The following is a 17,863-nucleotide window of genomic DNA, read 5'->3' as shown; positions in this document are numbered from 1 at the left end:
CTGAGCAAAGCCTGGTAGTTTAGGTTAATTACTTATACCGATTCACTAAATCACCAAATGCCTGCCTGTGACTGTAAATAAAATATATCTTTAAAAGAGTAAAAAAGGCAGTTATTTCCAGAACTAGTAATCTTGCAGGAGCATCCCCCCTCTAAACTTGTTATGATAATAGTATAAGTATTACCTCAAGTTTATTCTAACCTTTTTCAACGTTGTTGTGAAGTCGCTTTGAACTTTGAATTTGTTTACCGGGTTCAAATTTGTTTCAAAGCTTTTATTTTTTCATTAATTTTTAACCTACGTTATAAGCCTACACTCAACCTTCGACTTTCAAAATGTTTGTGTGCAAATTTGTTCACCATTATTGTAGAAAAATGGCAGAAAAATAGAAAGAAAATTGTGAATATCCTAAAGATTGTACTACTACTACTAACAACTCATTGTAGCCCCAAGCCGCACGAGGCCAGAAAAGCTACGCACACTACTCCTCCATCCCAATATATTCAAAGCTCTTTACAACCTCCCAGGAAGTTCAAATGTCCCTTAAATATTTTTTCTTGCGACTTCCTACCAGCCGAAACGAGGACGAACTCACCACGGTTCGCCAAAAAGGACAATCTTTGGCAATTTGTCATCCTTCATCCACGAAACGTGCCCTAGTCGTCTCAACCTTTCTCTCATCCCAAAAACCAATGAAATTTACATTCAATTAAAGGTACTGATAAGAGAACATTTAATCACAGCATAAATTTAAGTACGAACAGTAGAGACAAGTTTCTTCAAAAATGACACAGATCATAGCCCGCTAAATGGGAAGTTCCCAGCACGTCAGAGCAACAGTTTCAGTTGCTACTTGGCATTCGATCACATCATTCCCGTCACAATGCGCTAAATATTAGTCATTGCGCATGCGCAAAGAGGCAGAGTCACGAAGAGAGGTCTAGATTGACGTGTTTCAAAAATCTTTAGTGGAGAGTACAGGACATTTCGCTACTGTCATTATATATATTTATGTTGTGTTTTTATGAAGTTATACTGATGAAGAATCTTTGTTATACCTTATATGACTTAAAAACTTTTAAATGCAATTCTTTTATGGTTATTATCACTTTCACCTGATTGCATAAGACATTTACAAGAAAAGGCAAGAATTTCTCAAAATCCTTCCACATCTCTTTAGCAAAATACTGGCCACGCTAAGGAATTCATTCAAACCCTTCATCAAAAATAGCTTATAAGCAAAGTATCCCAGATGTAATGATAATTAATTATGTTCACCTATGCAAGAAGTTTTCCTCCCACCTCAATTGAGGGTGACCACAAGGGAGAGGACCGTGAATTCGGCATTTGAAGATGAGTTTCAAGAAAAGCCAAGAATTTCTCAAAATCTCTGAAACTTGACCCATTCCATAAGGGGTTAGATTCTGCTTATTTTGAAAACCGGCTTTACTTTATTGACACTATTCCTTATGTCTCCTGTTTACTAAAATTAAACAAAAAAAAACAAGCTTTTTTAAATGAAAGTAAGGAGCGACATTAAAAGTTAAAACGAACAGAAATTACTCCGTATATGAAAGGGGCTTTTCCTCCTCAACACCCCGTTCTTTACGCTAAAGTCTGACTCTTTCTCTTAACTCTACTTTTTTAAACAGTAAAAATCTATTTTCTAAAATGAGGCAAATTTTCTCAGGCTCGTAACTTTTGATAGGTAAGACTAATCTTGATGAAAGTTATAAAATACAGTTTTTTTTATGTAACTATCGGTATCAAAATTCCATTTTTTAGAGTTTCGGTTACTATTGAGCCGGGTCGCTCCTTACTACAGTTCGTTACCACGAACTATATGATACTGGCCACGCTAAGGAATTCATTCAAACCCTTCATCAAAAATAGCTTTTAAGCAAAGTATCCCAGATGTAAAGATAATTAATTATGTTCATCTATCTTTGAAGACACTAATATTTCATTTCCCATCTGCAGGATAACATTAACGATATAGAGACGACTTCTACGAGCAATATTTGTAGTCTTGGACTAATCAAGGAAAACTTTGCTAAGGATTTTTAGTATCTAATGGGATAGAAGAAAAATGAAGTTCCTTAGTATGATTGTAATTGCAGATTTTCAAAAGTTGTCACGGGGAGCAAAGGAAAATTATTTTATTCCAATGTTATTTGTTAGAATAGGCAATTGGCAAGGGCGTAGCTAGGGAGTTTTTTTGCAGGGTGGAATAGCCGTTCAATAAGAGAAGTATTATAGAAGGGGCTATCTTTTCTTTTTACAACATACTAGCTTACCTGCCGCATATTGCTGCGATTACAAAAGAAAGAAAATCCAAGGAAATCCCCCCGAAAAATTCTTCCACGCGGAAAATTCCTCCTTCCCGCATTTTAACAACGATCCCCCAGAAAGTTCCCCACTGCGGAAAACTTCTCCGTAAAAAATTCTTCCCCACTAAAAGCTCTTCTTTACAATTGACCCTAAAAGGTCTTCCCCGTTGTTTTTATATTTAGATGAAAGCCCAAATAAAACTATAATGCAATTCAGTTAGGATATTGTAGTTCCTATTTAAGACTAAATAATTAATAAAACAACTCTTTTTCAACTAAAAAGAAAAATCAACATTAAAACTTAAAACAAACCGAAATTATTCTGTATATGAGGAGGACTGCCCAATCCTAAGCCATAGCCTTTTACGCTGAAGTCTTAAAGTTCTTTAAAAAAAATACTTCTCATTCAAACTTAACGGTCCTTGTGTTTGAACAGTCTTTCTTAAGCAATTGTAAAAAAAAATTCGAAGTTCAGCAAAAAAAGAGAGGATTGAGGAAAGGCAGCTTCCCTCATATTCAAAATAATTTCTGTTCGTTTTAAGATTTAATGTTGCTCCTTACTTTTAGTTGAAAACCTTGTATTTTATTCAATTTCTGACCATTTTTCAAATCATGCAATGACACCCCCGTGTAAAATTTCTCTTGGAAAATTCCCCCCCCCCCGGATACTTTCCTCCCCAAGGAAAATTCGCACCGCGAAAAATTTCGCCAGGGAAGTTCGTATATTTCCTAATAGCAAATACTATATGTCAACAATTGGCAAATTGGGTACTCTACCACCCTTTCCCCAGGGATTGTGGGAATCATGGCATCCCCAAAGGTACAGTTATTGAATCTCTAAACTATGCTAAATCACACAGATATCTCAAAATTTTGATTGGATGTTTGAGGAGAAAAAGGGCATAGGAGGAGGGGGGCAAGCTACCTTCCAATTTTTGGGATCATTAAAAAAGGGCACTAGAACTTTTATTTTTGTTCGACGTTAAGCGTTACGTTAAGCTTAATGTTTTTTATATATTTGGAATCATTATAAAAAGTCTACTCTTTGGATGTATTTATTCTTATCAAAATTCCATTTTTTACAGATTCGGTTACTAGAGAAGTCACTCCCTAGTTACAACTAATTACCATGAACTGTTTGTAATTCCGTTCACGATAAGTGTTGATATTGCTCTTTACTTTCATTTGGAAAAATGTCATATTTATTTTTTAACATAATTGAAATTCGTAATTAAGGTTTAAGGCTGTTCTTTAGTGCCATGTTAAACACATACTTTTGTTACTTCTATTCACTATTATGTCCGTTCGAAGGAAGAAGTGATACACTAAGATAGCTAAGCTCTTTCATTCATGAAGTGTTGTGGCAGATAGTTGAACTTGTGCGAAGAACCCTGATGATTGAGGAGGGCGGTGGCCTGCCTAATATTTAGTGCTTTCTGTTCCTTTTAGGTTTCAGTTTCCTCCATATTTTCTTAGAGGAATTTTTTTGTTTCCTTTCACAGACAAAAAAATTATACTCCTGCATATCACTGAAGAGGATCACAAAGACAATAAAAATTATAGAGCTCCTGTGTTAAAAACTCTACATTGAGGGGCAGATACAAAATTTACTATTGAGGTTGGGGAACTTACGGCTTCCCCATCGGTATTTATCACCCCTCGGTTCCTGTAATTAGTGTAACTTTCAATCTTCTGGAGAGCACGTGCCCTAGATCCTCCCCTTGGATACGCCCCCGATTACACTATTTTTTGCTTCAAAAGGGTCTCAAATTTACTTCGGGACTTTAATTTTTTTTTATTATCATCGACTAGAAAAAAAATATTGATAACAGCATTATGTGTTTTCAAGTTCTCTACCGATCCGGGCGATTTTTGCGTTACCTATTCACTTGGTCAAGATTTCTGTATAGTAAACTTGCAAATTCGTAAGAGAATACTTTCACAAGAACTATTCTTTAATCCGATAAGAAATCAATTGAAACTCTATCTTAGGAAAAAAAAACCATCCCAAGCAAGATTAGAACTAGAATCTATCAAAAGTTGCTATGGGAAGCAAAGAATAAAAACTTACATCCCAAAATGATTAGTTTGAGTGGGAGTTGGCTCTATTTAAGTTGACGAGGATTATAGGAGATATTTTCTTTTGAGCAGCGGAGAGAAAATATTGAAATTCATGGGGAGTGTAAGTAATCTGTAGTTGTTTTTTTTTTTTACTCTTGTAGAATTTTTTTTATAAGTTTTCATATCGCTGACTTCCACAGCTGTAAATACTCAGGTGCAACAAAACTGACTGGATTTAATATTTGCAATATAAAAGCAATAAAGAAAATAATCTGGTATTTATCTGTTACAGCCACCCCACTCAAGAATTACACTGTATAAAACTCGAGAACAAGCCTGTTTCACCTGTCTGTATTAAGACATTTAGCTCACGCTCAGTGGGCTAAGACAATTATCTCACGCTCTCTACCAAGTAAATTCTTAGTAAAATTGACGAATAGCCTTTGAAAGTATCCTCAGTTCCTTATGGCCCTCGTAGCAGCCCCTTGGTGAAGGATGATACGGATATTGTTACAGAGATAGTCTTTGACTATCTGAAAATTTAACACTTTAGAAACAAAATTGAGCTATCTATTTGTACATTAGGAGGATGGAGGTAAAGCTCCATGCATGCAAAATGTATTAGCTGCAATTATTCTACATATTATGGAGTAGAATTTTTCTTTTTAACTTCACGCTGTCCAAATACTTTACTCCCCTCCCCCTAATTTGTAAATATATAGCCCAAATTATACGAGTCTAGTGTATTCTGTCACTCGTCACTTCAAACTCAAAACAAGCAAACATAAACATGAGTAGGGTTGATAACCCCCATGCCTTCTCATGACCAGAACATAATTTGTGCTTCACTGAAAAAAAGAAGAGCTAAGAGCTCATATGGCATGAGCTCTAACGAAATTCTAAGAATTAATAGATTAATTTAAAACGAAAATCAGAAGGCTTAATACCGGTCGGGATTTAAAATAAAGCCCTTAGACACAAGGTCAATCTAAATATCAAAATTCATTAGAATCCAATCACCCACTCGTAAGTTAAAAAACTTCATTTTTCTAATCTTTCCTCTCCCTTCAGCCCCTCGGATGGTCGAATCGGGGAAAATGACTTTATCAAGTCAATTTGAGCAGGTCCCTGACATGTCTACCAATTTTCATAAGTCCTAGCACTTTCAGAAGCACCGAACTCACCAAAGCACTGGACCCCCCCCCTATAACTCCCACAAAGAGAGCGGATCCAGTCCGGTTAAGTCCATCACGTATCTATGACATTTGCTATTTCTATCCACCAAGTTTAATCCTGATCTCTCCACTCTAAGCGTTTTCCAAATTTCCGTTTTCCCCCTACAACTCCCCCTAATGTCACCAGATCTGGTCAGGATTTAAAATAGGAGCTCTGAGACATAATATCCTTCTAAATATCAAATTTCATTAAGATTCGACAACCCTTTCTTAAGTTAAAAATACCTCAGTTTTCTAATTTTTCCGAATTAACGCCCCCCCCCCCGAACTTACCCAAAGAGAGCGGATTCGTCCGGGTATGTCAATCACGTATCTAGGACTTGTGCTTATTCTTCCCACCAATTTTCATTAAGATCTTTCCACTCTAAGCGTTTTCTAAGATTTCCCGTTTCCCCCTCTAACTCCCCCAATATCACCGGATACGGTTGGGATTCAAAATAAGAGCTCTGAGACACGAGGCCCTTCTAAATATCAAATTTCATTAAAATCCGATCATCTGTTCGTAAGTTAAAAACACCTCAATTTTTTCAATTTTTCCTCTCCCTCCTGGCCCCCAGATGGTCGAATCAGGGAAAAGACTGTTATCAAGTCAATTTGTGAAGATCCCTGACACGCCTACCAATTTTCATCGTCCTAGCACGTCCAGAAGCACCGAACTCGCCAAAGCACTGGAAATCCCATCCCCTAGCCCCCCCCCCCCCAAAGAGAGCGGACCCGTTCCAAATATGTCAATCACGTATCTAGAACTTGTGCTTATTCTACCCATCAAGTTTCATCCCATCTCTCCATTCTAAGCTTTTTCCAAGATTTCCCGTTTACAATATTTCTGTTTCCCCCCTCCAGCCCCCTATGTCCCCGGATCCAATTTAAATTGAAAACGGAGCATCTGAGACATAAGATCTTTCTACATGTCAAGTTTCATTAAGATCCGCCCACCCATTCGTAAGATAAAGATACCTCAATCTTCGCGTTTTCCAAGATTTCCAGTTTCCCCTTTCCAAGATTTCCAGTTTTCCCCTCCAACTCTCCCCAATTTCACCAGATCTGGTCAGGATTTAAAATAAGACCTCTGAAGCACAAGGTTCTTCTAAATATGAAATTTCATTAAAATCCGATCACTCCTTCGTAAGTTAAAAATATCTTATTTTTTCTAATTTTCCGAATAAACCCTCCCCCCAACTCCCCCAAAGAGCGCGTATCCGTTCCCGTTATGTCAATCACGTATCTAAGACTTGTGATCATTTTTCCCACCAAGTTCCATCCCGATCCCTCCACTCTAAGCGTTTGCCAAAATTTTAGGTTCCCCCCTCCAACTCTCCCCAATGCCACCAGATCTAGTCAGGATTTGAAAAAGAGCTCCGAGACACGATATCCTTCTAAATGTTAAATTTCATTAAGATCCGATCAGCCATTCGTAAATTAAAAATACCTCATTTTTCTAATTTTTCCGAATTACCACCCCCCCCCCCAGATGGTCGAATCGAAGTAACAATTATTTTTAATTTAATCTGGTCTGGTCCCTGATACGCCTGCCAAATTTCATCGTCCTAGCTTACCTGGAAGTGCCTAAACTAGCAAAACCGGGACCGACAGACCGACAGACAGACCAACAGAATTAGCGATCGCTTTATGCCACTTGGTAAATACCAAGTGCCATAACAACAACGAAAACAAATGACCGTGGATTGTCAGTTTAATTGACATATAACGATATTAATTCGTTTCAGTTTTGATAATTTTTTATTTATGAGAGTAAGAGAAGTGAAAATATTTTTAACGTATTTTGTCAAACAGTTCGTGGATATCAAAGTTCAACTGTAGTAAGGAGCGACCCGGCTCAATAGTAACCAAAACTCTAAAAAATTGAATTTTGATATCAATAGCTACATCAAAAGAATCGCATTTTAATGCTGATTTCAAATATATAAGTTTCATCAAGTTTAGTCCTTTTTTTCAAGATTAGTTACCCATAAAAAGTTACGAGCCTGAGAAAATTTGCCTTATTTAGGAAAATAGGGGGAAACACCCCCTAAAAGTGGTAGGACCTTAACGAAAATGACACCATCAGATTCAGCGTATCAGAGAACTCTACTGTAGAAGTTTCAAGCTCCTATCTACAAAAATGTGGAATTTTGTATTTTTTGCCAGAAGACAAATCACGGGTGCGTTTTTATTTGTTTTTTTGTTTGTTTTTTCCCCAAGGGTCATCGTATCGACCAAGTGGTCCTAGAATGTCGCAAGAGGGCTCATTGTAACGGAAATGAAAATTTCTAGTGCCTTTTTTAAGTTACCAAAAAAATTGGAGGGCATCTAGGCCCCCTCCCACGCTCATTTTTTTCCCAAAGTCAACGGATCAAAATTTTGAGATAGCCATTTTGTTCAGCATAGTCGAAAACCATAATAACTATGTCTTTGGGGATGACTTACTCCCCCACAATCCCTCGGGGAGGGGCTGCAAGTTACACACTTTGACCAGTGTTTACATATAGTAATGGTTATTGGGAAGTGTACAGACGTTTTCAGGGGGATTTTATTTTGTTTGGGGGTGGGGCTGAGGAGAGGGGGCTATGTTGGAGGATCTTTCCTTGGAGGAATCTGTCATGGGGGATGAAAAATTCAATGAAAAGGGCGCAGGATTCTCTAGCATTACTATAAGAAAACAATGAAAAATAAACATGAAAACTTTTTTTCAAATGAAAGGAAGAAGTAGCATTGAAACTTAAAACGAACAGAGACTATTACGCATATGAGGGGTTCTAAAAATACTTTAGCATAAAGAGCGAGGTATTTAGGAGGAGATAAATACCTTGCTCTTTATGCTAAAGTATTTTTAGTAATTTCAACTATTTATTCTACGGCCTTTCTGATTCAGGGGTCATTCTTAAAGAATTGGGAGAAAAGTTAAGATTTAGCGTCAAGAGCGACGTATTAACGAGGGTACAAACCCCCTCGTATACATAATAAAAATATAAGGTTATGAAAGTTCGTTACGTAAGTTAATTCTTAAGTTACGTATATTTTTTACTAATAAAACGTTCGTTAAAAATTAAAAGTTCTAGTAGCCTTTTTAAGTAACAGAAAAATTGGAGGGCAACTAGGCCTCCTTCTCCACCCCTTATTTCTCAAAATCGTCTGATCAAAACTAAGATAAAGCCATTTAGCCAAAAAAAGAATTAATATACAAATTTCATTTTAATAATTTATGTGCGGAGAGCCAAAACCAAACATGCATTAATTCAAAAACGTTCAGAAATTAAATAAAAAAAAACTGATTTTTTTAGCTGAAAGTAAGGAGCGACATTAAAACTTAAAACGGACAGAAATTACTCTTTGCCACAATTCTACTTTTTAAAACAATTAAAAGCTTTAGCGTAAAGAGCGAGGGATTGCGGAGGGGACAACCCATTTCATATACGGAGTAATTTCTGTTCGTTTTAAGTTTTAAATGTCGCTCCTTACTTTCAGCTAAAAAAATCAGTTTTTTTTTTATTTAATTTTCAGTAAAGCACAAATTATGTTATGGTCTTGACAAGGCATGTGGGGTTATTAGCCCTATTCATATTAATTTTTGCTCGTTTTGAGTTTGATTCGCCTATTTATTGTAATTTCTGCTCGTTTTGAGTTTTATTTATTTCTTGATAGTGATTTGTGGCTGTTTTATGTTTAGAAGATTATTTGACTTTATTTCTAATCATTGTTGGCTTAACAGAGCTCTTTACTTTTCTTTGAAAAACTTGTATTGCGGAAAGTTTTTTTTTAAATTAATTTCTGCTCATTTTTTATTGGCATAGTCTTTTTCATGGAAAAAATATGATTTTATATCTTTTCAATTTTTCCTATAAGAATCCATGACATGGATTGCTATTCGTATGTTGGAGAAACTTTTATAACAATTTATAATCCTAAAGCAAACAGTGTTTTATAATTTAATTTTATAGCTTATGAAGTTGACCTGAAAATAAAACTTAATATAATTCCCAAAAGATTATACCTATGCTCTTTGACAACTTGGATACACTTATACTCTTTTTATTTATTAAAACTGTAATAGCAGAAGTAATAATAGTAGTATCCCCAAAAGTTTCAACTTAATCCCCCCACTCGTGCTCTATATATTGCTGAGGTGTCTTATTGGCTACCATAAACACAATACCTTTTGGTTGATTTTAATGCAACATTTATTTTTAAATCATAATGGGCCAATTGCATAATTGTGGGGGGGGGGGGGTTGAGATGCCTTACAGTTGAAACTTCTATTAAAACTGATGATATTATGTTGAAAAATTTGGGATACATAGCAACTATATAAAACTAATTCGAAACACACCATGCCCACACAGGTTGTCAAGCAGACGCATCAGAAATGCTTCAGGAACGGTTGATAGTATATATTAAGCTGGAACTTTCAGTGTTTGTTGAAGAGGATTTAAAAAAAAAACAAATTTGGTAAGCACATACTGCTACTAACACTGCTATAACTATTGCTACTGCCCAAGCTAAGGGTATTAAGGTGTAGCTTTTAAAAAATGTTTAGGCGGAACTTGAACTAAACTAAAACAAACTATGAGCATGTGGACTTTCAAAAAGGTAGCAAGGCAATATCTGAAGAGCAGCTTATATGGTTAATTTAGACCTTTAAGGGTAAGTTATGGGGACTTTGAACTGACCAGAAGGCACTATATGTATACTTTTAATGCTACCACTACAGTTACTCTAACTAATTACGCTAAGGGTATTAAGATGAAATTCATAGGGAACGTTTGAGAGTTTCAATTAAACGAAAAAACTGTATGCATGCAGGTTTTCAAAGTAGCATATAGGCAATATCATAGGCAGCACCACTTTATAGTAGCTAGAAACATCACTGAAACTTATAAAGGAGCTAATTCGATTCAAATTAAGTTCTGGTGCCCTTTTTAAGAGTAAAAAGAGACTGGAGAGCGAGCAACCCTTTTCTCACACCCCTTAATTTTCCAAACGCTTCCTATCAAAATTTTGAGACGGTCGTATCGCTCAGCTTTGTAGAACGGTCCAGCAACTATGTATTTAAAGATATTAGGCATGTCAACCCCCCACAATTATGCAATTGGCCCGTTATACTTTAAAAATAAATGTTGCATTAAAATCAACCAAAAGGTATTGCGTTTATGGTAGCCAATAAGACACCTCAGCACGTTGAGGGCTTAGCTTATCTTTTGTAATCTGTATCTTTGTGATTATATTTTTTGCATAATTGTATCTTTTGTAATTACTTATAAAACCAAAGTACGTGATGACAATATACAAACAGAACGAACAACCATGATAGCTACAATAATAAGATTAAATGAAAGGATTACAATAATAAGATTATATGAAAAACGAATGACTTTAAAACTCTAAACTTCACTTTATTTCAAGCTGAGAATGGGAACAAAAGAGAACTTTCTATATCAATTTTACAAAATAAAAGAAAAGAAGACTTTGTGAAGACTGTGGATAACACGCGGAATATAACCTAAGCGAATATTTCAGCTATATAAGCGACAGCCGTCATTACCGAAAGATAATATAAAACACACGAAAAGAAAACTAACTTAATAAAAAAACTCGTTGATAAAAAAATTCAACTAAAATCATAAAATAAATTTTTAAAGTGTCACCGTCCTCACCTTACATAGGTTCAGCTGATTAATATATTGGTTGATATAGGTAGTAATATATTACGTTATTATATGACGAACATACATAATATATGTTCGTCATTATATAAATTCAATACTCTTCGCAAAGTTAATTAACTGAAATAAACATTTGAAAAAAAAAGCCAAACAAACCTTGAATGTGCATAGGTCATGATAAACCGATTCATCTGCTTGGAGGTTTAAAAGATGATAATAATCCTTTTCTTCACTTTCGTCAATAGTTGGTTGATCAATAACTGAGTAATGGTCATCGCTGCAAGCGAATACATGCATATCAGGCAACATTCACAAATATAGCAATGCTAATTTACCATTCTTTAATGAAAATAAACAAACAGCAAGGGACGTCAAATAGGAGCGGAACAATGACTGGTTCAGACTGTAGCTAGAAAATCTCCCAGGTTTCTAACGAAAGAGAAGTAAAGAGCTTACTTATAGAATATATTGCGTCATTGACTACATTCCGTGACGTGATTTAGGTCATTTGCATCGTGAGCTAAAAAATCTCCCAGTAACTTAGCGAAAGAGAAAAAGAGAGCTTACTTGTAAAAAATGTTGCGTCACTGACGTCATTTCATGACGTCATTACAACATTTAAGAAAGGAACGCGAGAAGTCAGGCTCATCAGGCTCTTTGAGCCTTCCCCAGGGCGGTTGTGTGTATTTATAGTTTTTGTAATTTAGTAGTTAATAAAGAGAGTTCACATTTAAGCTTTTTAAATACAAAACCTAAAACCTGGTATTATAGCTCACAAAAACCTACCATTGGTATTATAGCTCATCTCTTAACACGAAACTATAAGACAACAATCTCTTTTTTTTCAAAGAACAAAATTTTTTTGTGGAAAGTCGGAAAACCCAAATAATTTGGGGATAGTTAGGTCGAAACTACTTTCGGCATGATTTTGATGATGAAGAAGATGATGAAATTATGACGATGATGATGGAAATTAATATTTATGAAAATAACCATTTTTTTAGTCAACGTTCATGCATTAACGAAGATAAATTTCCGGGAAGATTCCAGGAGTAAGAAATTTTCTTTTGGAGAAAGTCGGGAAAACCTCTATAAATTCGGGGATAGTGGAGTTGAGAATACCTTCAGGATGATTTTGATGCTGAAATGAGTAACGTAAAAATTATCATAAACAAAGTAAACGATTTGTATTTTGTGTTAATGTTAATGTGGATCATTCGTATTTTGAGGAAGTTTCAGAGACCAAGACTTTCTTTGAGGGAAAGCCATGAAACCCAGAAAATTTGGGGATATTGATATGAAAACTATCTTTGGCATGGTTTAAATAATAATGATAATGAAACGACAATGATAGAAACCAACGAAAACTAACGATTCTTATTCTGTGTTAAGGCTCATGTATTGACAAATATTTACTTTCGAGGAGATTTCTCAGAATTTTTTTTTTTTGGGGGGGGGGAGTCGGTAAATCCAGGTATAGGGAGGAGTCGGTAAAGATGGGGATAGTGGAATCGAAAATAAGTTTGGTATGATATTGATAATGATCATCGTCATTATAGTCATCATTTCCAAAAGCATCGGAAAGAACCCTAATATACCAATGGTATCAGACCTCATTTCTATACACGGATGTAAAGGACAGCAGTTTCTCTTTTTCTTCTTTTCGGTGCAAAATTAGCACGAAAATAAGCCTCTACCAGTTCATCAGTGCTGCAAAATGAATGAAAAAAGGGAAAATGTCAGCTCTATTTTGAATTGAGTGCTAAACATACTTAATGTACCGCACTAGTTTATTATATAGAATCAATTCCAGTTGTGGCTCTTATTACTGCCTTTACCAAAGTATTAAATACATTGCTACCATCCCCATCCAACCAACCTTTGAAAAGGCATAATCACATAGATGGCGTTTACAGCCTAATAACAGGAGCGCACAGGCACACATCGCTATCTATATTCTGCGTAATCCAAAAATTATTACGCAACGGTTCTTATTTAGGTGGTCGGTAGTGAATATATTAATGATTTTTTTTTTTAACTAAATGATCTTTGGGTCATTTCTTTTTTTAGGAGCCCTGAAAAATTCGGACATGATGAGGTCATAACTCTTGTTTTGTTTTTTTTTGGAAAAATGGTAGGTGGGATTGTTTCAAAAAGAAACAGAGCAATCTTGCGCTATAGACTTGTATCTTTTCGCTCCAGACGTGACTTCAATGATTTCATAATCATTAACCTTAATGGTCAATCAATAGATCTAATCCTAAGCACCATTTTATATTCTAATCTATATGGCATTTTAATAGTTTCTGGTCATTTTCCTAATAATACTAACAATTATTTTCGTTTCAAGTCTTTTGATAAATACACCTGAAATGGAAGAAAAACCATAGCTGCTTAAGCTCTTTCCAGAAGAACATTAAAACTAGATCAGTGCTTCAAAGTTTCTTCTTAAACAATATGTAAGACCTTAGTGATTTTTGGTAGAAAATCGGTAGATAGCTCTCAGCCTGAAAGTCATCTACCGGTTTTCTACCAAAAAATTTTGGTACCTTTTTTTGTCTGAAGATGGATGGGGAATTCGGTAGAAATTAGTTGAAAATTAGTAGAAGTTGAAACAGTGGACTCAGAACTATTCAACCAAATCATTTCAACTACTCTTTACTTGGCCATCCCCTTACAGTAAATAGTATATAGTAAGATAGTAAAGCATATAGTAAGATAGTAAAGTAAGATAGTATAGCAAGATAGTAAAGATAGTAACCCCTTATAGTAAGATAGTAAAGGAAAAGGTTCACAGCAATACAGTATTGACATTATGAAATTTAAACGTTGGCCAAAGATTTGGCCAACAGTGGGCTCAAAACTATTCAACCAAAACATTTCAACTACTCTTTACTTGGCCATCCCCTCGATAGTAAAGCAAAAGGTTCACAGCAATGCAGTAATGACATTATGAAATTTAAACTTTGGCGAAAGATTTGGCCAACAGTGGGCTCAAAACTAGTCAACCAAATCATTTCAACTACTCTTTACTTGGCCATCCCCTTGATAGTAAAGCAAAAGGTTCACAGCAATGCAGTAATGACATTATGAAATTTAAACTTTGGCGAAAGATTTGGCCAACAGTGGGCTCAAAACTAGTCAACCAAATCATTTCAACTACTCTTTACTTGGCCATCCCCTTGATAGTAAAGCAAAAGGTTCACACCAATGCAATAATGACATTATGAAATTTAAACTTTGGCAAATATTTTTTTATGATGGGATAAAGCGTTTCTACTTGGTCACCTTAAGTCCCATTCACAATGAGTTTTACTCATCTGGTAAATTTATAGCAAACCATATAACTGGCTTTCATATAAAGTGAATACACCAATCGATGCCTTTTTTATACTCTTTACGAATATAATAATCGCTTCTACTTTAAATTCATATTTAAACACTTTTTAGCTCTTAAAAATGACGAATTTTCAACACATTTTGACAGTTCATATAACTGACTTACCAATAAAGCGGACATACTAATTGATGCCTTTTTTTATGTTCTTTACGAATAAATAATCGCTTCTACCACAAATTCAAATTTAAGCACTTTCTAAGCTCTTAAAAATGATGAATTTTCAATTAAAGTACGAGTTATCCGTCGTTTCCAACAAAATAATACTACGTTTTCTCCGCGCCGTTTTTGACAAAATAATATTACACTTTCTCAGTGCTACCATTATTTATAATAAGTTTAGTTTAAATTAGGTTAGGTTAAAAAGTGCTTAAATCTGAATTTAAGGTAGAAGCGATTACTATATTCGTAAAGAGCATAAAAAAGGCATCGAGTGGTATATTCACTTTATACGAAAGTCAGTTATATGTTTTGCTATAAATTTACCACTAATCTTAAGATTGAGCTAGCGCTAATTCGAACCAATTAGTTTTTTCAGACAATTTTCTGACTGGCTAAAATATTCTACAAAAATTCGGCTCAAATCAACGTTTCTTGTTATCTGTCTCGTTATTAGTAAAGCCTCAGTGTGAACGGATTTTACAGACATGCGAGTGGTTCTTAAAGACATAAGACGTACGAAGACATAATTTTAAGCAAGTCTACTGAAAGCTCCGTAGAAAATGTCTCAGAAGCTTGATCAGAGACCTTTTGTCAAAGTTTTCAGGAACAGTGCTAGAACAGCCCCCCCCCCCCAAAGACTCCAAAGAAAAATTTTAGTTCCGTTCTTTGAAATCTGTTTACCAGACTTTCAATTGCTTATATAAAAATCTGAAAATGCCGTAATTGAAAACTACGGCATTTACACTGTTGGGGCTCTTCTCTCTCTCTCTACACTCACCTACCTACAGCCCCCCCCCAAAAGATCTCTATTTTTATTATTTGATCTTTATATTTTTATATCTTTCTCGTAGTTTCCCCTTTTGGCGTCTACATTGACTTTTTCATAAAAAAAAAAAAACCTTGTAAAATCCCTAATTGAAAGTGAGGCTAATCCAAGTCACGTCTCGTACGATTTCTTCTGGCATTAGAATCTTAAAGACAATTGATACTTAAAATACAGAATGCTGTACATTTCTTTAACTTTGAATGATCTATTGCATCTGTTACGGCATTTTTAAATGAAGATTATGGTGATTAATTCTAAAGAAATTGTTCAAAATTTGTTAGGGGCAAATACATATAAACTTCTGGATAAAAAAAAACAAGGTAAGGCTGCCAAACTTTTTGGCATAGGGAATGTTCAAAATCAAATATGACTTTGCTTCCTAGGTTACTAGGACCTTGGTTAGGAACAGATTTGCCTCTGTTCAATAACCATCTCTCACATAAAAGCAAAACAAGTCGGCTGTTCATTCTTCAATCAATTACGGACATATTTACAAAAAAACTGTTTATTATTATTATTGTTCGTCAATACCTTATTTATTGCTCAATACAGACAGTGTCACAGACCATTTTCATTCATTGATAATGCCCATTACAGGACCATTTATAAATTCTCGAGAATGAAAATCTTCTTAATTTTGATTCATATATGCTGTCCCTTTTTTAATTCATTTATCAATTTTTTTTAATTTCCGATTATACTAGGGCGATGTTCGTTCGCTCTTTACTAGGTTGCAGCAACTACTATAACCATGTGACGCATCAACTGCTGCAACCAGGGTTCCCACCCGGTGAGGAAAAATCACTAGGTTTTAGTGATTTTCTTCAATACTCTAGCGATTTACGCGGTAAATTAGTGATTTTTTGCTTAGGCAACATAAAAAAAACAAGAGCTCAGAGCTCATATGGCACTTGTGATGAGGTTGGAAGAGCCAAGAGCTCATATGGGTTGAGCTCTAGCAAAATTCTAAGAATCAATAGATTACTTTAAAAGGAAAATCAGAGGCTTAATGCAGGTCGAGATTTAAAATAAGAGCTCTGAGTCATGAGGTCCTTCTAAATATTAAAATTCATTAAGATCAGATCACCCGCTCTAAGTTCAAAATACCTCAATTTTTCTAATTTTTCCTCTCCCTTCAGCCCCCCAGATGGTCAAATCGGAGGAAACGACTCTATCAAGTCAATTTGTGTAGCTCCCTGACATGCCTACAATTTTCATCGTCCTAGCACGTCCAGAAGCACCAAACTCGCAAAAGCACTGAACCCCACCACCTAACTCCACCAAAGAGAGCGGATCCAGTCCGGTAACGTCAATCAAGAATCTATGACCTTTATAAGCGTTTTCCAAGATTTCCATTTTCCCCCTCCAACTCCTCCCAATGTCAAAAGATCTGGTCGTGAATTGAAATAAGAAATCTGAGACATGAGTTCCTTCTAAATATCAAAGTTCATTAAGATCCAGTCACCCGTTTTAAGTTAAAAAATACCTCAGTTTTTCTAATTTTTCCAAATTAACAACCCCCAGCTCCCCCAAAGAGAACGGATCCGTACCAGTTATGTCAATCTCGTATCTATAACTTGTGCTTATTCTATCCACCAAGTTTCATCCCGATCTCTCCACTCTAAGCGTTTTCCAAGATTTCCGGTTTCCAAGATTTCTGTTTCCCCCCTCCAGCTCTCTTATGTCCCGGATCCAATTTGAATTGAAAAAGGAGCATCTGTGACATAAGATTCTTCTGTTCGCATTCAGCAGTCAATGGATAAACTTGTCTGACTGCTTTTGCCCGGATACAACGGTTGCTATGCCATGTTGTAGACTTATGTGAATAATAGCGTGATAATTGCTTAAATTAATTGTTACAATATAATCTTGGATATAAAGGAGTGAGTTCTACGTTCGAGCTAGTTCCTGAGGAATCCTGATGTGGTGTTAGCCGTGCCTTTTAACGGTTTATGCAAATTGCACGCTGTAAACTAGCGTGGGTAAAAAATAAGTTTTTGTAAAGGTAGGTGACATATTATTTTGATAAAGTCAGGATGGGAAAGAAAGCCAGTAAGTACTAGTAATTCGGATACGAGTGTTAATGCGGACTGCCAGAAAACGAATACAGAGAATATCATTAAAATTTTGGAAATGGTCCAATCTATAAATGTGAACATGGAAACCCTAAAGCAGAGTGTATTTGAAATTCA

The 17,863-nt window shown here is 35.4% G+C and overlaps 1 protein-coding gene across 5 annotated transcripts in view; it reads right to left on the bottom strand.

The window, feature by feature from the left end:
- Positions 1–17,863, bottom strand: part of LOC136030108 (protein vav-like) — a gene marked incomplete at its 3' end in the record, with an annotated part of 142,489 nt that overhangs the window by 77,798 nt on the left and 46,828 nt on the right. Inside the window, 1 exon segment of one of the 5 annotated variants that reach the window (XM_065708784.1) lies at positions 11,443–11,563. Within the exon segment in view, the coding sequence (XP_065564856.1) occupies positions 11,443–11,563 (121 nt within the window). 5 annotated transcript variants of the gene reach the window in all.

This window comes from Artemia franciscana, chromosome 8 (genome assembly GCF_032884065.1).
Source record: "Artemia franciscana chromosome 8, ASM3288406v1, whole genome shotgun sequence".
NCBI classification, from domain to species: Eukaryota; Metazoa; Arthropoda; class Branchiopoda; order Anostraca; family Artemiidae; genus Artemia; species Artemia franciscana.
This window is presented reverse-complemented; position numbering and strand designations above follow the sequence as displayed.